The sequence below is a fragment of the Coregonus clupeaformis genome, chromosome 27 (assembly GCF_020615455.1).
Source record: "Coregonus clupeaformis isolate EN_2021a chromosome 27, ASM2061545v1, whole genome shotgun sequence".
Classification (NCBI taxonomy): domain Eukaryota; kingdom Metazoa; phylum Chordata; class Actinopteri; order Salmoniformes; family Salmonidae; genus Coregonus; species Coregonus clupeaformis.
Genome location: NC_059218.1, coordinates 43,515,365 through 43,537,320, shown reverse-complemented (window position 1 = coordinate 43,537,320; position 21,956 = coordinate 43,515,365). Strand labels below are relative to the sequence as shown.

Here is a 21,956-nt window from a genome sequence, read left to right as displayed (position 1 = left end):
AATTGGATGTAGTCTATCACAGTGCCATCCGTTTTGTCTCCAAAGCCCCATACACTACCCACCACTGTGACCTGTACGCTCTTGTTGGCTGGTCCTCACTACATGTTCGTCGTCAAACCCACTGGCTCCAGGCCATCTATAAATCACTGCTAGGCAAATCCCCGCCTTATCTTAGCTCATTGGTCACCATAGCAGCACCCACCCGTAGTCTGCGCTCCAGCAGGTATATCTCACTGGTCATTCCCAAAGCCAACACCTCCTTTGGCCACCATTCCTTCCAGTTCTCTGCTGCCAATGACTGGAACGAATTGCAAAAATCTCTGAAGCTGGAGACTCTTATCTCCCTCAATAACTTTAAGCATCAGTTGTCAGAGCACCTTACCGATCACTGCACCTGTACACAGCCCATCTGAAATTAGCCCACCCAACTACCTCATCCCTATATTGTTATTTAATTTGCTCTTTTGCACCCCAGTATCTCTATTTGCACATAATCTCTTGCACATCTAGCATTCCAGTGTTAATACTATTGTAATTATTCTGCACTATAGCCTATTTATTGCCTTACCTCCATAACTTGCTACATTTGCACACACTGTATATATATTTTCTGTTGTATTTCTGACTTTATGTTTTTTTTTACCCCATATGTAACTCGGTGTTGTTTTTATTGCACTACTTTGCTTTATCTTGGCCAGGTCGCAGTTGTAAATGAGAACCTGTTCTCAACTGGCTTACCTGGTTAAATAAAGGTGAAATAAAAAATAAAAAATAAAAAGAGCAAGGCAACACACATTCTGCAAATCACTGCACATTATTTTTGTTGGCACAAAACTACCTCCATACTTCCATTCGTTTGGTGTGTTACCTTTAGACAAGCCCGGTGACAATTGTGGGTGTCGTAGAGAAAAACGGAGAACACAATCGTGTTGGTGAGAGCCTGCCCTTTCTATATTAGTTTATAGGCCAAACCATTTGGATGCTTCAGACATTTTCGTGAGAAGACAGATTTTATCGGGATGTCTCCTGGTCTGACAAACAGCCCTGTAGCTCTGCCACTTTCCACCACAGATGCGGAAGGCCGACGTCGGCGGATGTGGTGGATTGAGACGCAGCCCTTGCAACAACAAAAAACATCTCTCTATCTTAAATTGACCGATTTTTATGAGGATTTGGTTATTATGTTACTTCGATTGACCCACCGTTGATAGACTCATACTTTTTAATTATCTAAACATAAAAACAAACAATGAAAAATAAAATAAATTATATATTTTTTTCCTTAAAGTCTTTTTTTTATTTTGAGTACTGATGTTACTGTCCCCACTACAACAAAAACGTCTTAAATACATGTAATTTTGTCCTTGAAACATTTATATTAAACACTGTAGAATTCCATTCATTCCTATAGAGAACCGCTCCCACTGGGGAGTGTCAATATGGCCGACCGGTGGATTCAAAGCCTCTCAATGGCCAATACATACAATTGAAGTCGGGAGTTTATATACACCTTAGCCAAATACATTTAAACTCAGTTTTTCACAATTCCTGACATTTAATCTTAGTAAAAATTCCCTGTCTTAGGTCAGTTAGGATCACCACTTTATTTTAAGAATGTGAAATGTCAGAATAATAGTAGAGAGAATGATTTATTTCAGCTTTTATTTCTTTCATCACATACCAAGTGGGTCAGAAGTTTACATACACTTAATTAGTATTTGGTAGCATTGCCTTTAAATTGTTTAATACAATCCTCAGCAATCTAAACACAATACCCCATAATGAAAAAGTGAAAACAAGTTTTTAGAGTCCACCCGTGGAACAAAAAAAATTATATTGATTGGACATGATTTGGAAAGGCATACACCTGTCTATATAAGGTTGACAGTGCATGTCAGAGCAAAAACCAAGCCATGAGGTCAAAGGAATTGTCCGTAGAGCTCTGAGACAGGATTGTGTTGAGGCACAGATCTGGGGAAGGGTACCAAAACATTTCTGCAGCATTGAAAGTCCCCAAGAACACAGTGACCTCCATCATTCTTAAGTGGAAAAAATTCGGAACCACCAAGACTCTTCCTAGAGCTGGCCCCCCGGCCAAACTGAGCAATCGGGGGAGAAGGGCCTTGGTCAGGGAGATGACCAAGAACCCAATGGTCACCCTATCAGAGCTCTAGAGTTCCTCTGTGGAGATGGGAGAACCTTCCAGAAGGACAACCATCTCTGCAGCACTCCACCAATCAGGCTCTTATGGTAAAGTGGCCAGACAGAAGCCACTCCTCAGTAAAAGGAACATGACAGCCCGCTTGGAGTTTGCCAAAAGGCACCTAAAGACTCTCAGACCATGAGAAACAAGATTCTCTGGTCTGATGAAACCAAGATTGAACTCTTTGGCCTGAATGCCAAGCGTCACATCTGGAGGAAAGCTGGCACCATCCCTACGGTGAAGCATGGTGGTGGCAGCATCATGCTGTGGGGATGTTTTTCAGCGGCAGGGACTGGGAGACTAGTCTGGATCGAGGCAAAGATGAACGGAGCAAAGTACAGAGCGATCAATGATGAAAACCTGCTCCAGAGTTCTCAGGACCACAGACTGGGGCAAAGGTTCACCTTCCAACAGGACAACGACCCTAAGCACACTGCCAAGACAACACAGGAGTGGCTTCGGGATAAGTCTCTGAATGTCCTATGCTGTTGTTCTGGGATTGATTTACACTTTTTGCACCAAAGTACGTTCATCTCTAGGAGACAGAACGCGTCTCCTTCCTGAGCGGTATGATGGCTGCATGTTCCCATGGTGTTTATACTTGCGTACTATTGTTTGTACAGATGAACGTGGTACCTTCAGGCGTTTGGAAATTGCTCCCAAAAATGAACCAGACTTGTGGAGGTCTACAATTTCTTTTCTGAGGTCTTGGCTGATATCTTTGGATTTTCCCATGATGTCAAGCAAAGAGGCACTGAGTTTGAAGGTAGGCCTTGAAATACATCCACAGGTACACCTCCAATTGACTCAAATTATGTCAATTAGCCTATCAGAGGCTTCTAAAGCCATGGAATCATTTTCTGGAATTTTCCAAGCTGTTTAAAGGCACAGTCAACTTAGTGTTTGTAAACTTCTGACCCACTGGAATTGTGACACAGTGAATTATAAGTGAAATAATCTGTCTGTAAACTATTGTTGGAAAAATTACTTGCATCATGAACAAATTAGATGTCCTAACCGACTTGCCAAAACTATAGTTTGTAAACAAGAAATTTGTGGAGTGGTTGAAAAACAAGTTTTAATGACTCCAACCTAAATGTATGTAAACTTCCGACTTCAACTGTAGCACCAGCTATCCAGGGTTTACATACATCATTGGTTGGAGAGCCCTGCCCTACATAGCGCACTACTTTGCCTTATGGAGATCAATAAACTAGACTAAAATTCGGTCTTTATATTACTGTAGCATAGGCTATGCTGCAGTAAATGTAGGCCTACCTGTCACAAGAAAAAAAGTGACCATGATGAGATGACAGGTCCACATGCATTGTTACCATGATGAGATGATAGGTCTACATGCATTGTTACCATGATGAGATGATAGGTCTACATGCATTGTTACCATGGTGAGATGATAGGTCTACATGCATTGTTACCATGATGAGATGATAGGTCTACATGCATTGTTACCATGGTGAGATGATAGGTCTACATGCATTGTTACCATGATGAGATGATAGGTCTACATGCATTGTTACCATGATGAGATGATAGGTCTACATGCATTGTTACCATGTTGAGATGATAGTTCTACATGCATTGTTACCATGGTGAGATGATAGGTATACATGCATTGTTACCATGGTGAGATGATAGGTCTACATGCATTGTTACCATGGTGAGATGATAGGTCTGCATGCATTGTTACCATGATGAGATGATAGGTCTACATGCATTGTTACCATGATGAGATGATAGGTCTACATGTATTGTTACCATGATGAGATGATAGGTCTACATGCATTGTTACCATGTTGAGATGATAGGTCTACATGCATTGTTACCATGGTGAGATGATAGGTATACATGCAATGTTACCATGATGAGATGATAGGTCTACATGCATTGTTACCATGGTGAGATGATAGGTATACATGCATTGTTACCATGATGATGGGCCTTGGTCAGAGGTAGTGCACTACAAACGTCTATACCATTAAGGCGCCATCATACTTTGACATGTTTAGCTGAAGCAGGATACGTTACTGCCTTGCAGCACTGACCTATTGTAAATCTGTTCCAGAGAGCAAACCTCAGCACAATGTAGAGGAGAGGCTATTGGGGGATTTTATTTTTTAAATCAATTAATCAATGACCTTATAAATCCATGAGAACAAGGGAACATACAGTGCCTTCAGAAAGTATTCATACCCTTTATGGTGTGTAATAGTCCAGTGACACAAAATCTAAAATATAATCTATTTTAAATTCAGGCTGTAACAACAACATGTGTAAAAAGTTAAGGGGGTTTGAATACTTTCTGAAAGCACTGTACTTTCTGACCTTATACATGTATGAGATTACCTTATAAATGCATGAGAGCAAGGCAACACACATTCTGCAAATCACTGCACACTTTACTTCTAGTCTAATGTCATGAAAAAAGTTATCGCTATACTACATATTCCGTATATATTAATGGTATATTAATCGTTGATTCTTCAAACAAATACATTATCAGTCACTTTTGGCCCATGTAGTTCAGCAGATGTACAAACAGTGGTGCGCATGTGGTCGTACATTACGGTAAATTGACAAGCATTCTGACAAAGACGCCTATCGTTTAATAGAAAAGCTCTTTCTATTTTGTTAATTGTTTCAAGCCTTTACTATACAATAAATTCCTGTAATAATGTTTTTAAAGTATTTCGATAAAAAAAAAAAAAACTCATTCGGTGAGGCTGCTAAAACCTTTTCAAACTGATGACGTGTTCCACGGAGTCCTTCTGACTTCCGGGTCTACGTAAACGGTGTGCAGCAGAAACCACAGTCACCAGGAAAATGTAAGTTTACATCTTGTTCTGTCCTATAATACACATTTAATATATTACTATTATTTAGCAAAACGCAGTGTGATGATAACTGTGTTTGTTTCCTACATTAGGTCTAAAGTCACGTTTAAAATCACTCTGACGTCGGATCCCCGTCTACCTTACAAAGTGTAAGTGACAGATCAGCATTAACGTTAGCTAAAAACTACAATGCATATTGATGCTTACAGTCACACCCATGCATGTAGCTTGTTTAGCTAGCTGTGATCTTAATTATATTCGTCTGTAGCTAGCTAAGTATTGAAGCTATCTAGCTACTAGTGCTAGCTAATTGCAAGATACTAGCTGTTGCCTCTTGGAAGCATGTTGTTCCCATGAGCCATAACACCGCTGTCACTGGCCAGTTAGTTAGCTAGCATGCCAATTCACTATGACAGTAGTCAGTTGTGCAGATGCTTCCGTTGTTGCCATTAGTAACTGTCATTTGCTTAGTATCCGGTGAGCTAATAACGTAAACCAATGTGTTTGCAGACATTTCCAAATAAATCACAACATTGCTAACTAGCTAGCCTACGTGTTCCAGGCTTTCAGCCAGCCTACCGTATGTCATCCAAGTCACCACTTATCTTGATGACCTGCTGTTTTTGCACTTTAGGAAATATGATGCCATAGTTGGAACAGTCAACACAGAACAGAAATCTGCAGCACCACAGCAAATAGGTCTATAGCCTTTCCTTCCTTACTGATTACGTGATGGAGAGGAAAGGAAATATTGAAAAAAGTGGGTGTTGTTCCATGGGGAGCAGGGAGTCGGAGGGAAACTGAGAACATAGAGGAGTGATATAAAATAGGAGTGTATTTCTTGTTTCAGACTCAGTGTGCCAGAGAGCACGCCGTTTACAGCCGTGTTGAAGTTTGCAGCGGAGGAGGTGAGTTAATCTCATACTGGGTATGGCAGCAACAAAAAATACCAGTAGTTGGCTACACTGCAACAAGTCAAAGCATTTAAGGGGTCACAACCAACTTTTACAAGAGTCTCCCAATAGAGGAACAAAACCACAGAGTATGGATATGAGTGTTGAGTCTCTCATGTATGGATATGAGGATTGAGTCTCTCATGTATGGATATGAGGGTTGAGTCTCTCATGTATGGATATGAGGGTTGAGTCTCTCATGTATGGATATGAGGATTGAGTCTCTCATGTATGGATATGAGGATTGAGTCTCTCATGTATGGATATGAGGGTTGAGTCCTCCTCTGTTGCATGGCAACTATCAACGACTAGATACAGCACATACAGTACGGATAAGGCTTAGAGTCTCTCCTCAGTCCCCTCTCATACATGTATGACGTGGCAACAATACAGGACATACAATATAGATACAATGCTTGAGTATCTCCTCTCTGGTTTAGCCTGGTCCCACCCTGCCTGCTTCATTAGCTATAACTGTCATTCCACATGCTATTAATAAACAATGTATAGTAGATAGTAAGCTGGGAGAGGAACATTGTTTATGTCTCGCTGAGTACGGATCAGAGTTCCTTGAATCAATGGATCCCTTCCCTTTTGAATATTTAGATTTATGAATGCAACCTATTACACTAATCACCATCCAAATAATGGACAGAGTGAATAGCCTAAAGATTAAATGAGGCAGAGGGGTAATGCATTGAGAGTAGCAGTAATTCATTTGTATCTTTCCTACCGTCCCTCTTCAACCCCTTCTTTATTCTCCATTCCCAGCTACATGCATGCTTTTCTCTTTCACTCTCCTCATTCTCATGCTCATCTGTGATTGATTAAGAATGCCTGTGCCGCTCCGTGCTCGCTTAGCCATCCTTATCTCCCTGATTGCGGAATAGTAGCCTCTCTCTCTCTCTCTCTCTCTCTCTCTTCTTCTTCTCTCTCTCTACACCTCTTTCTCTCTCTCTCTCTCTCTCTCTCTCTCTACACCTCTCTCTCTCTCTTTCTGTCTCTCTCTCTCTGTCTGTCTCTCTCTCTTACACCTCTCTCTCTCTCCCTCTCTATGTGACAGTAACAGGGACATTCTCTTGAGTTATATTCCTCTTCAACCCAATATGAAACTCATGAGGCTCTACATGATTCAAGCAGACATGAGTGATTGCTGTTTCTGCTGCTATATACTTTGTCCTCTTTATGCAAAGTAGAATCCTCACAGAGACAATTATGTTCTTAGAATGTAGACTGCAGAGTTGTTTTTTCTCTCCTGGGAACTAAATCTCATTATTAGTATTTTGCCTTCAGGCTGTTTACATTTACATTTACATTTTAGTCATTTAGCAGACGCTCTTATCCAGAGAGACTTACAGTTAGTGCATACATTGTTTTTTTTTATACTGGCCCCCCTGTTTTAGTTGCCTTCATCAGGTGGGGCTGGGGCGTGCCTCAAGCATGGGCCCCTTCTTTCCGGTCCTTTCGTACTAGGAAACATCACTTCATAGATAGAAACTGACCTGGATTACTCCGGTCTGAACTCAGATCACGTAGGACTTTAATCGTTGAACAAACAATCCCTTAATAGCGGCTGCACCATTAGGATGTCATGAATCCAACATCGAGGTCGTAAACTTTTTGTTTATATACATTGAATCAACCATTGCATCTCATAGATAGCGGAATCTTTCATTTAATGATTAGCTTCCCCTCCCTTCTCCATTGATGACTTTTGTGCGCAAATGTTCGTTTCCATAATGCAATTAGCGTGAAAACAAAGTTGTCAAAAGTTCACTGCACATGCGAGTGGTTTCATGTGACAGAGATGAACATATCCGTTAGAAATGTAGAAAGATTGGAGATCTAAAGATGCAACAACTAGCATGGGTTTGCTAATATGACTCGGGTTGGGCCTTTGGCTACTGGACAGAAATACAGTTGATTTGAAAACCAATTGAACATGAGCAAATTAGGCTACTTGTTTCAATGGCATATGGAAGTCTTTATAAAATAATTGACTCCACTTATAGAAACATATATTTTGGCTAGGCTACTTTGAAGCAAGGTAAGACGTGCCTCATAATATGAAGTAAAATGTTCAGGTTTCACACAATTATCACACAAAGTTTTCAAAATGCATACTGCCGCCAGCTCACATCGTACAGTGCCTTTTCCAGCATGATGGAGCACCTTGCCATAAGGCAAAAGCGATAACTAAGTGGCTCGGGGAACAAAACATCAAAATGTTGGGTCCATGGCCAGGAAACTCCCCAGACCTTAATCCCATTGAGAACTTGTGGTTGATCCTCAAGAGGCGGGTGGACAAACAAAAACCCACAAATTCTGAAAAACTCCAAGCATTGATTATGCAAGAATGGGCTGCCATCAGTCAGGATGTGGCCCGGAAGTTAATTGACAGCATGCCGGGGCGGATTGCAGAGGTCTTGAAAAAGAAGGGTCAACACTGCAAATATTGACTCTTTGCATAAACTTAATGTAATTGTCAATAAAAGCCTTTGACACTTATGGAATGCTTGTAATTATATTTCAGTATACCATAGTAACAACTGACAAAAATATCTCATAACACTGAAGCAGCGAACTTTGTGAAGACCAATACTTGTGTCATTCTCAAAAACGTTTGACCACGACTGTACAGACCTTATTCATATCTATAGGCTACATTTAGTTTTTTCTTTCATAATTTTTATCTGGCGTTAGTGTGTAGCCTAAGCTTCAGCGCCTAACTGTAGGCGATAAATACACGGCAAATGCTTTTGGGAACTTGGGCAGAACATTTTTACGTCAATCCGTTGATTGACGGAGTCTAATTCAATAAGAGAAAAGCTGCGAAATGTAGAGTTGAAAATTAAAGAGAAGGGAGGATCAGAACAGTAGTCTAATGTTTGGGAAAGATTTGGTGAAGTGGTAAATGAGGATGACAGCTTTTTCCTCCCCGGTCCCTAAAAGTCTTTGCTGCGCGAGAGAAGCCGATATGACACAGAACTTTACCGATGGCAATTAGATTGAAGCTATGTTATGTGTGATGATTGTGAGGCGCTATACAAATTCAACAGTCACGAGACGGGGACTTCAAAATGGCGTCAAGGGAACTGTACTGTTCATATGGGTTACACAGAGCAGTAGGCTGGAATCTGGACACTGGCTGTAGGTCTATAACCACTAACATAGCCTAATATAATATTAACTCCTGCGGAAATAAGCATTTCTTGCAGTAAAATGATACATCAAATGTACATTTTGACTCGGGAACAGGAGTGGAGAAATTATTGCTTTCTTTTAGCATCTTGAGAGAATGACTGCGTGGTTAGGGACTGTCTGTAAATCTTTATCGGCATCATAAAATCTGATAGTATTTCAACCACATGAATTATGCATCCAAGCCCAACTGAAATGTTATCAAAAACATGTTGGGTTGTTTGAACAGCATTTAATTTCCTTACAACCGGTCAAACTGATGTCATTTGGAAACTTTTTATTTTTCTCCCCGGTCCCTAAAAGTTTTTATTGCGCGAGAGAAGCCGATATGACACAGAACTTTACCGATGGCAATTAGATTGAAACATTAATTCTATCGATTTATGACATTATGCTGATGAGCAATGGTTTATTTAGTCTTCTATAACATATAATGTCAGAAGAGAAGCTGCATGTATCTAATTATAGACAAGTTGACTAACAAATAGCCTACCAAAATGTTGGACATTATAAGCAGAAACATCTAAAAAGGCCTGTCAAAAAATCTTACCGCCATCTCTGACTGTACAGCGCATTTTCTATATTTGCGGGTTGGGTCGGGTGTGGGCCTCAGATTTTAACTTTATCACATATATTCGGGCGGTTGCGGATGGGTTATTAGCAATTGGGTGAACAAACAGCTGACCCTCGCATTCACTACTGACAACACACACACACAAAGTTGTGGCAGGGCATGTGTCTCCCTGTGAGCCCAACTCCTCTCTCCCCGTGAGACCAACTCCTCCCTCCCCGTGAGACCAACTCCTCCCTCCCCGTGAGCCCAACTCCTCCCTCCCCGTGAGCCCAACTCCTCCCTCCCCGTGAGCCCAACTCCTCCCTCCCCGTGAGTCCAACTCCTCCCTCCCATTGAGCCCAACTCCTCCCTCCCATTGAGCCCAACTCCTCCCTCCCTGTGAGCCCAACTCCTCCCTCCCTGTGAGCCCAACTCCTCCCTCCCCGTGAGCCCAACTCCTCCCTCCCCGTGAGTCCAACTCCTCCCTCCCCGTGAGACCAACTCCTCCCTCCCCGTGAGACCAACTCCTCCCTCCCCGTGAGACCAACTCCTCCCTCCCCGTGAGACCAACTCCTCCCTCCCCGTGAGCCCAACTCCTCCCTCCCCGTGAGCCCAACTCCTCCCTCCCCGTGAGCCCAACTCCTCCCTCCCCGTGAGCCCAACTCCTCCCTCCCCGTGAGCCCAACTCCTCCCTCCCCGTGAGACCAACTCCTCCCTCCCCGTGAGACCAACACCTCCCTCCCCGTGAGACCAACTCCTCCCTCCCCGTGAGCCCAACTCCTCCCTCCCCGTGAGACCAACTCCTCCCTCCCCGTGAGCCCAACTCCTCCCCTCCCCGTGAGACCAACTCCTCCCTCCCTGTGAGCCCAACTCCTCCCTCCCCGTGAGACCAACTCCTCCCTCCCCGTGAGACCAACTCCTCCCTCCCCCGTGAGCCCAACTCCTCCCTCCCCGTGAGCCCAACTCCTCCCTCCCCCGTGAGCCCAACTCCTCCCTCCCCGTGAGCCCAACTCCTCCCTCCCCGTGAGCCCAACTCCTCCCTCCCCGTGAGCCCAACACCTCCCTCCCCGTGAGCCCAACTCCTCCCTCCCCGTGAGCCCAACTCCTCCCTCCCCGTGAGCCTGTACAACCAAGTCTCCTCTCACCTGGCAGTCCTTCCACTCTCCTCCTTGGCCCTTAGAGCCATCAGTGTAGACTAGAGCAGGGGTTTTCAAAGACAAATGTGTTGTAGCCCTGAACTAGTTCCCCCTGATTCACCTAGTCATGGGCTTGATGATTAGTTGACCAGTTGAATCAGGTGTGCTTGTTCTGGAATAGGTCAAATACATGGAACGGCTGGGGGTTCACCGAGGAGAGGTTGGAAAACCCCTTGACTACTGAGAGGCAGGTGTATGGTGTGATCATTCTGTCTGTTTTCTCCCACAGTTCAAAGTGCCAGCAGCTACCAGTGCCATCATTACTAACGGTGAGTCTGTTACATTGTGTTGGTCTTTAATTGAAACAGGTGAATCTGTTACATTGTGTTGGTCTTATTAGAAACAGGTGTCTTGTGTTACATTGTGTTACATGGGCCCCGTGTAGCTCAGTCGGTAGAGCATGGCGCTTGCAACGCCAGGGTTGTGGGTTCGATTCCCACGGGGGGCCAGTATGAAAAAAATGTATGCACTCACTAACTGTAAGTCGCTCTGGAGAAGAGCGTCTGCTAAATGACTAAAATGTAATATAAAAATGTGTTGGTCTTAATTGAAACAGGTGAATCTGTTACATTGTGTTGGTCTTATTAGAAACAGGTGAATCTGTTACATTCTATTGGTCTTAATAGAAAGTCTTCATTTCAAACCAGTCTGCTTTCACTTAAAGAATGCACCATTGGATGTTTTCAATCAATATAGTACTAACTCATTACTCTGTGGAAAAATAACTTTTTGGCCTTGCACTAGAAAAGACTGGATGAAATATATGACAAGAAAAACAAAATGGCTAGATACCAGCTACAGGGCTGTGAAAACGTATTTGCCCCCTTTCTAATTCTCTCTACATTTGCATATTTTTGATACTGAATGTTATCAGATCTTCAACTAAAACCTAATATTAGATAAAGGGAACCTGAGTGAACAAATAACACAACAATAACATACTTATTTTATTTATTTCATAAACAATGTTATGCAACACCAAATGCCCCTGTGTGGAAAAAGTAATTGCCCCCTTACACTCAATAACTGGTTGTGCCACCTTTAGCTGCAATGACTCCAACCAAATGCTTCCTGTAGTTGTTGATCAGTCCCTCACGTCGCTGTGGAGGAATTTTGGCCCACTCTTCCATGCAGAACTTATTTAACTCAGCGACATTTGTGGGTTTTCAAGCATGAACTGCTCATTTCAAGGCCTGCCACAACATCTCAATTGGGATTAGGTCTGGACTTTGACTAGGCCATTCCAAAACTTCAAATTTGTAGCTTTTTAGCCATTTTCATATAGACTTTATTGTGTGTTTTGGATCATTGTCTTGCTGCATGACCCAGCTGCGCTTCAGCTTCAGCTCACAGACGGATGGTCTGACATTCTCCTGTAGAATTCACTGATACAGAGCAGAATTCATGGTTCCTTCTATTAAGGCAAGTCGTCCAGGTCCTGAGGCAGCAAAGCATCCCCAAACCATCACACTACCACCGCCACGCTTGACCGTTGGTATGATGTTCTTACTGTGGAATGCAGTGTTTGGTTTTCGACAGGCATAATGGGAACCATGTCGTCCAAAAAGTTACATTTTTGACTCATCTGTCCGTAGAACATTCTTCCAAGAGTCTTGATGATGATCCAGATGCTTCCAGGTGCTTTTTTGGCCAATTTGAGTTAACTTTTTGGACGAGATGTTTTTATGTTAATCTGTTTTCTCTCTGTGCTCATGGCAGACGGTATCGGCATCAACCCGGCTCAGACAGCAGGTGAGTCTTATTCCTTCTCGTCCACACTGATGACAACAAAAACTTTAGAAAACAATTGGTTACAAGGTGGGATTAAAATGGATTTAATTGTAATTTTTTTTGGCAACAATCTACACAATATACTCTAATGTCAAAGTGGAAGAAAAATTCTAACATTTATAGAAGATTTATGAAAAATAAAACACTAATATATCTTCATTACATAAGTATTCAACCCCCGGTGTCAATACATGTTAGAATCACCTTTGGCAGCGATTACAGCTGTGAGTCTTTCTGGGTAAGTCTCTAAGAGCTTTGCACACCTGGATTGTACAATATTTGCACAATATTATTTTTCAAATTCTTCAAGCCTCTGTCAAGTTTATTTAGACAGGGAGTCAATGCTGAGACCAAGGTCTCTTTTCCAGATGAGCCCTGTTTAGCACCACAATACACATCAAAATACAATAAACACATTAAACTACACATTCATATACACAATAAAATACATGTTATTATACACCACGATACACAAAAAGCAAAACGCAATCATAAAAAATACACATTCTTCACTAAAAAGTACCCCTAACAACCGTCTGAAATTCCCTAGAGGCACCAATTCCTCCAATTCTAAAGTGCCTTGGAGGTCATTCCACATGCAAGGCGCACATATCCTAACTGTCTAGACACCAAAGGTGTCTCCAGAGTTAACCAACCCTGTGAACACCAAAGGTGTCTCCAGAGTTAACAGACCCTGTGAACACCAAAGGAGTCTCCAGAGTTAACCAACCCTGTGAACCGGTTTGATAACTAGTCATTTTAAATCTTTTAACAGTGATGTTAGGTAAGTCGGAAGTTTGTGGAGCAGGGCTTTGTAAACAAAACGAGCGTAATGAAGTGATCTACGTGACTTCGAAGAGGTCCAGACAACCTTTTGGTGAAGAATACGGTGATGAGTAATACAACTGTCTCCAGTGATAAAACGAAGGGTGCTGTGATAAACGACCTCCAGGGGTTTAAGAGGAGAGGCAGCTGCACTTTAATAAATAGTATCATCATCTTTGATGAACAGCATCACCATAATCGAGAACAGGTTGACTGCACAATTTGCTTCCTGCTGACTAGAGAGAGACAAGATCTGTTTCTGAAAAAAAAAAAAAAACTTTTAAATCCTAGTTTCTTAACAAGCTCAGTCGTATGTTTAAAAAAAAAAAAAAACGATAAATCATTGTCAATCCAAATACCAAGGTATTTGTATTCAGGGAATCGTTCGATTATAGAACCATCTGATGAGTGAAAATGTCATCCATCTGAGACAAGTTTTAAATCAGTAAGGGCTTCCTGCACAACTGCAAAATCAGACTGTTTCCTTGTCACAGCCAGGTCAGCAGTCGGGGAAATTACGTACATAATAGTATCATCTGCATATAGAGGAAATGTACAATTTTTAACAGATTGACCAATAGCATTTTGATAAAAAGTGAGATTAACAGGTCCTAGTATCGAACCCTGCGGAACACCTTTATGTTCTTCAAGAAATGTTGACTTAACCCCATCAATCACGATGGCCTGAGTTCTGTCACTAAAACAATCATGAAACCATGAACAGGCGTCAGAGCTCAGGCCTGTCGAGGACAACTTATTCAATAAAATAGCATGATCAACAGTATCAAAAGCTTTTGACAGGTCCACAAACAAAGCAGCGCATTTCATTTTAGTATCTAAAGCGTTGACAAGATCATTAACAACTAAAGTGGTTGCTGTAATAGTGCTATGGCCAGGCCTAAACCCTGATTGGTTTACATTCAAAATACATGTTTCAGATTTAAAAAAGAGCAAAGATGTACATTTACCAAGGATTCTAGAATCTTTGCTAGACAAGGAAGCCTTGAAATGATGTGATAATCATTAAGATCACTAATATCCCCGCCCCTTATGGAGTGGCAGCACAAGAGCTGATTTCCATACTTTTGGAATATTTCCTGATGACAATGTTAAATAAAAAATGTGGGTTATTGAGCCAACAATGATGGATGCTGCACACTTAAGCAGACCGGGATCCAATTGGTCGGCTCCTTTTGGATTTCTTGTTGTCTATTGCTATCAAAGCATCCAGGACTTCCCATTTATGTAAATAGCCTAAAAGAAAAGCTTTGACTATAAGATCTCTGATCATTCAGCAAGTTTCCCCTATCAGCATCCACCCCAATATCATTGTGAATAGGCTTAGAAGTTATTTGAATTTGAAATTGTGTTTTTTTACATTGGATAAAAGTAAAGATTCAAAGATAGAAAACGGTATATCATACACTACAGTTGAGGAACAATGGGAAAGTAATTCTGCTTTGAAAGTTGATTAACTTGTAACCTCTCTTTTGAGAAAATGGCCTTTGAATGTTTTGGTACACCTACTGGAGAGCTCTTCTTTGTCTACACCCATTCAGCATCGTTCACAGCCTCTTAAGCTATAGCCCCGCCCATAAACTCAGGGCGTTGTCAGATTGTCCGTTCGTAAATTCAGAGCGTTTCGCTCTCGGAGCGTTCAGAGCGCACACTGGACGTTCTGGCCGAGGAGTAGGGTTGATCCGAGCGTTCTGACCTCACAACAGCAGTCAAGCACCCAAGCTAACGTTGGCTAGCTTGCTAGCAAGTTCCAGACACAAATGAGAGAACAGCTCACTCTGACCATTTTACTCGCCCTAGCAGAGCTGGTTAGGCTGTTTTTATGTTATCCAGAGCGTTGGTGACTACAACTGTGCTGCTGGCAACAATGTAATTATGCTTTTCTGCCAACGTTTACTGACACCGGCCATATTCAACGGGTGTTGAGCGTTCGTAAATGTGTCAGTTATTCTGCACGCTGGCTCACTCAGACGAGAGTGCTCTGAAATCGGAGTAGATAGCCAGAGCGAATTTACCAGCTATGTCTAGCAACAGTTGTCGCATTGACATCATGAACATTCTATTGAAATTAGTACTTGCATAGTGGAGTCTTTTTGTTAAGACATGTAGCTAGCTAGCTAAACAATTAACCATAATCCCAACTCATGACGTTACTACCCTGCATGAATCTGCAGGTAGCTAACCAACCAGGTTCGATGTTAGCTAGCTAACATTAGGCTATAACTAGCAAAGCAAATGGCTCTTAGATACAAATAATATTATTACACAGATCATACACGTAACGTTAGCTAGCGAGCCAGCCAGCTAACGTTAGCTAGCTAGCAGTACACTTTAACTTGAAATGAAAACGACTTTCTGACAAAATTTGAAACTTGTAATATCTGAAAAAGTATCTAGCTACACTATCTTACCCGTATACATGGGAGGACGCCTCTCCCTCTCTGTCACGGATGCCATGGTTGCCCTTTAGTTTGAAGATGTACTCCGGAGACAGGTGTTTTTCTCCATCTCCTTAGCTATCATACTCTAATTCCACTGATTTCAGTGGTCTGCGGTTGTGAGCCTGGTTGGACGTACTGCCAACTGTGACATCTGTGGCATTGTGTTGTGTGACAAAACTGCACATTTTAGAGTGGCCCTTTATTGGCCTTGGGGTTGTTACGGTGACCATATCACCGCCCCACCGACCGTGTAGTTACAGTAACTAGGCTTCTCCAAGCTCTGATGCTGCTGATGGTCATTAGTAGCCTACCAAACTTGCTAACTGCCTGGTACTCAGCACTCTATTGTCCCTCTAATCACTCCGACATCGATGCAAATGTTTTGGAAAATCCCAATCAAACACTTAATGAGAGCTCATTTTGCCCAACATTTCTATAGGCTATGCATTTGCGTGAGAAAAAGAGGAGGATCCCATCAGCTTTCTATAGGCTAGGCCTACTATATTTATTTCTCAACTTTCCTAATATTAAGCACATTGCTTCTCTTTAAAACAGGAGTTTAGTCTACCTGGCTGGCATGAAAATTAACCACGGGAAAAGCGTCCTCCATTCGCTATTTAAGTGCATAGATTACATGTATTCTTTTTTTTCTCCCCTGTTCGAAGACAGATGCATGATAATGGTCCATTCTAAATCAAAACTAATTTCACACACAAATTATTTAGTATATGTATGAAGACAACATTAAATTAAGAAACGTCTGATGGGTGATAATATTAGCCTATCACTTGTGAATGATGTATTATCACTTGTGAATGATGCCCAGCTTGTGCAGTAAGGCAAGGAACAGCGCATGCCTTTTTTCCCCCGACATTTTCAAATCTTAGTCGCACACCTCAAGTAGCCTGGCCCGTAGGTCTATATGTTTTGATAAGGTTTGTATCACAACTAAAGTGGCCAAGTAACTTCTTTAAAATTAAGCACATTAATCCGCTTTACAACCGGTGTAGAGCCTGGCTGGCATACATAGGCGGCGCGTGAGTTTCCAGTTTGGGGAAGATCATTTACACAATAAAAATAAACCGTTATAATAAAGCATTACATGCATAATCGCATTTGCGGTCACTTTTGAGAACAGTGTTTTCCCGCTAAGTGATTGCATTTTGGAACATTCGCGCTTAATGCCGCGTGCGCACTGCTGCCCTTATAATGTGAAGAAATAGCCTAATAGTTTATCAAAATTTTTAAGCTAAACGTTCTGATCTGTTGCATCAGCCTCATTTTAATTTGTATTAATTTGGGATCTATCGCGTCCCACAACTGTCTCGGAGTATGTTTGGAATAATCAATTATTGCACAGCAGGACAAGTTAACCAATAGAATAGGTCAACTTTTGTACTATGGGGGGATAGTGGATTGACATAGGCTAGGGCTTTTGCTGTTCGTTAGGCTGACTCATCTGGTTGGCTGACGAAAAGTAGGCGTGGACAGTTCTAACATCTTCAATATGCGCCTCGGAATTCGATAAGAGGGACGCGCGCTGTTGCGTCACCGATGTATCCGTCTTCAATTGTAGCCTACTTCTTAGCTGAGATGCTTGTGAGTAGGACCCGATCATTAAGAATTTAGATATCTGCGAGAGCCATGTGAGTGAGAGGTGCTTCGGAGCACAGCAGCCGGTAGAAGGGAATTTTAAATATTATATTCGGCCCAAGGGCACAATGGACCACTTTGGCTGCAAAAGGCATGGATTTTTTAGGGGGCATTACGGCCACACAAGGGGGATGCCACCGGGAAATTCAAGGCCTGGTGAGAATGTAATTAAGTGCTTGTCAAATTGTGAATGAGAGACTGATGAAGTGTGTACAGCCAGCGCAAGAAACAAAACAGAGAAACAGAGCAGAGCTCATGCCTTTCATGCAACTTTTTACAAATCATCATTAGAGTCGCATCATGCAGTCTTAAAAAAAAATCTAACACAACACAATGTGGAAAAATTTAAGGGGTGTGAATACTTTCTGAAGACACTGTATGATACTAATTCACATACCCAGATAATCAACAACAACCGTGGGCTATTGTATGCTTCTGTAGCCTATAGATACAGTGAGGGGAAAAAAGTATTTGATCCCCTGCTGATTTTGTACGTTTGCCCACTGACAAAGACATGATCAGTCTATAATTTTAATGGTAGGTTTATTTGAACAGTGAGAGACAGAATAACAACAAAAAAATCATTAAGTTTTCGAGGCTGACGTTTGGCAACTCGAACCTTCAGCTCCCTCCAAAGATTGTCTATGGGATTAAGGTCTGGAGACTGGCTAGGCCACTCCAGGACCTTTAATGTGCTTCTTCTTGAGCCACTCCTTTGTTGCCTTGGCCGTGTGTTTTGGGTTATTGTCATGCTGGAATACCCATCCACGACCCATTTTCAATGCCCTGGCTGAGGGAAGGAGGTTCTCACCCAAGATTTGTACATGTACATGGCCCCGTCCATCATCCCTTTGATGCAGTGAAGTTGTCCTGTCCCCTTAGCAGAAAAACACCCACAAAGCATAATGTTTCGATTAATGTTTCGATTTTGGTCTCATCTGACCACAACACTTTCACCCAGTTCCCTCTGAATCATTCAGATGTTCATTGGCAAACTTCAGACGGGCCTGTATATGTGCTTTCTTGAGCAGGGGGACCTTGCGGGCGCTGCAGGATTTCAGTCCTTCACGGCGTAGTGTGTTACCAATTGGTTTCTTGGTACCTATGGTCCCAGCTGCCTTGAGATCATTGACAAGATCCTCCCGTGTAGAATCTGATTGATTGCTTCTGTGGACAGGTGTCTTTTATACAGGTAACAAACTGAGATTAGGAGCACTCCCTAATCTCAGCTCATTACCTGTATAAAAGACACCTGGGAGCCAGAAATCTTTCTGATTGAGAGGGGGTCAAATACTTATTTCCCTCATTAAAATGCAAATCAATTTATAACATTTTTGACATGCGTTTTTCTGGATTTTTTTGTTATTCTGTCTCTCACTGTTCAAATAAACCTACCATTAAAATTATAGACTGATCATGTCTTTGTCAGTGAGCAAACGTACAAAATCAGCAGGGGATCAAGTACTTTTTTCCCTCACTGTATGGTGTTCAGGGCACAGCTGGGGGCTGAGGGGGGTCTGTAGCAAGCGGCAACAGTGAGAGACTTATTTCTGGAAAGGTGGATTTTTAGAAGTAGAAGCTCAAACTGTTTGGGCACAGACCAGGATAATATGATAGAGCTCTGCAGGCTATCTCTACAGTAGATTGCACCTCTGCCCACTTTGGCAGTTCTATCGAGACGGAAAATGTTGTAGTTGGGGATGGACATTTCTGAATCTTTAGTGGCCTTCCTAAGCCAGGATTCAGACACTGCTAGAACATCAGGGTTGGCTGAGTGTGCTAACGCAGTGAATAACTCAAACTTAGGGAGGAGGCTTCTGATGTCAACATGCAAGAAACCAAGGCTTTTGCGATTTACAGAAGTCAACAAATGATAGCGCCTGGGGAGTAGGAGTGATACTGGGGGCTACAGGGCCTGGGTTAACCTCTACATCACCAAAGGAACAGGGGAGGAATAGAATAAGGATACGGCTAAAGGCTTTAAGAACTGGTCTTCTAGTGCGTTGGGTACAGAGAAAAGAAGGGGCGGATTTCCAGGCTTTGTAGAATAGATTCAGGGCATTATGTACAGACAAGGATATGGAAGGATATGAGTACAGTGGCGGTAAACCTAAGCGTTGGGTAACGATGAAAGCGATAGCATCACTAGAGGCACCGATTGAGCCGGTCTCCATGTGTATGGGGGGTGGAACAAAGGAGCTATCTGAGGCAGGTTGAGCTGGGCTGGGGCTCTAAAGTGAAATAGTACAATAAGAACTAACCGAAACAGCAATAGGCAAGGTATATTGACATGGGAGAGAGGCATAACGCAATCACAGGTGTTATTCGAGAGAGTTAAGGCAACAGAGTTTGAGCTGAGGCTAAACAGGATGGGGTACCGTATAAAGGAACAGTCCAGTAGGCATCAGCTGTGTAGCTGAGTGATCATAAGGTCCAGTGAACAGCAATAAGTAAGTCCGGGAGCAGTTCAGTGGCTGCTACGCTACAGGCGAGCAGGAGGCACGGCTGTTGATTGCGTGTGCTAGCGGGCCGGGGCTAGCAGATGGATCTTCGTGGTCGTCGCAACGGGAAGCCTGTTGAAACCACATCAGACGATTTACGTCGGCAGGCCAGTCTATCTCCTGGAGGTGTCTGTTAGCTATCTACTGGAGGTGTCTGTGGATCGGTGATGTGAGTTTGTGAAGCTAGAGAAATGCTGTTTTCAGGCGGGACACTCTTGTCGAGAATGTGTTCTTCTATTCCTTGACGTTGTCGATGATTATTGTTGTTGATGTTTTCCAGGGAATGTGTTCCTGAAGCATGGTTCAGAGCTGCGCATCATTCCCAGGGACAGAGTGGGAGGAAGAGGAGTAGGAACAAAACGATCTTCCTCCTCCTTGATGACCCAATGACTCAGAGACAAACGCCGGCTGAATCATGTTTCACTTCTGACCTGCGGAACACTCAGTGTGTGAGTGTCAGTGTGTGTGTGTATGTGTATATATATTTCCTAGACCTGAAATGACTTCTCATGTATTCACACACACACACACACACACACACACACACACACACACACACATATATACCAACCACCTACACAAAGACACACAGTGCAGCAACAAGCTTAATTCTGTCTAATACTGTCTGCACCTTAAAAAATGCAACGTCACCCCAGGCTGCCCATAGATACTCTCACACTGAGGTAATTAATTAGACACAGACTCTGGCGGTTTCAAGAAAAGGACTTGGCGGAAGCTTAGCAGACAATGTGCTTTGAGTCGAACTGTTGTAGTTTTGTCTTACCTTTTTTTAGTTGTAATGGCTAATATATCTGATTATTGTCCAACATATCTAGGCATATTTATGTATGTACTTGCTTTTTGAAGAGGACTGCATCAATGTGTGTTTGTACTACACATTCAAAGTATTTAGCGTATTCAGCATGCCTTCAGAGAACATTGCTACGTAGCCTACAAGAACATCAGTTGTTTAGTAAATGATGCTTGTTCAAGGAAGCTGTCTGTTTACATCTGAGGTTGTCTTGTCTAGCAGCCTTCTCTTGACACACATACTGTCCAAGCAAGCATCCATAATTTACAATGCAGATCTTTCTGGAATATATTAATGTACTTTAATATATATTGCAATTCCCATTCTAGCTTAGAGTATTTTGTTATGCCATTATTTCAAGTCTGATTTGGGGTGAAAGGGGAAAACCATGATGGTTTTTCAGTGTTGGCTGGAAAGGGTTAATTCTATCTGTACCCTCAGAATGAATAAACTGTATTGTGATGAACTGAACATGGATCTCTGCTGCCCTCTGTCTGATTTCAACAGTACTGCCGCATGTCCATTTTTGTTAAATACAGTAGGAAACACTCATGTAGTATAGTGGTTAAGAGCCTAGCGGTTAAAATATAATTGGGCCAGTAACTGAAAGGTCGCTGGTTCGAATCCCTGAGCAAGGCACTTAACCCTAATTGCTACTGTAACTCGCTGTGGATAAAAGTGTCTGCTAAATGACTCACATTTTTTAAAAATAAACATTCATGTAATATCAACTAGGGTTTCAAAATTCCAGTAACTTTCCCAAAATTCCCTGGTTTTCCAGAAATCCTGGTTGGAAGATTCCCGGTTTGAAATATACACGTATTTGAACAGTGCCTCAAAACGATAACGTCAGGTTTTTTTTTCCATTACTCCTCAGTGTCAGACCTAGGTCATTAGTTTCCCTGAGGTTCCTCTCCCAGAAAAGAAATGTGCCAGCTTGGGAGAGGGAGGGAAGGGA

General features: G+C 42.4%; 1 protein-coding gene across 1 annotated transcript; it reads left to right on the top strand.

Annotated features, from left to right (window-relative positions):
* The first annotated feature begins 4,973 nt into the window (after positions 1 to 4,973).
* ufm1 (ubiquitin-fold modifier 1) lies at positions 4,974 to 21,469 on the top strand. Its single transcript, XM_041851494.2, has 6 exons — positions 4,974 to 5,046; positions 5,148 to 5,204; positions 5,906 to 5,963; positions 11,188 to 11,227; positions 12,678 to 12,710; positions 20,468 to 21,469. Coding segments are annotated over exons 1-6 (300 nt in total). The 5' UTR covers positions 4,974 to 5,044; the 3' UTR covers positions 20,578 to 21,469.
* The last annotated feature ends 487 nt before the right edge of the window (positions 21,470 to 21,956 follow it).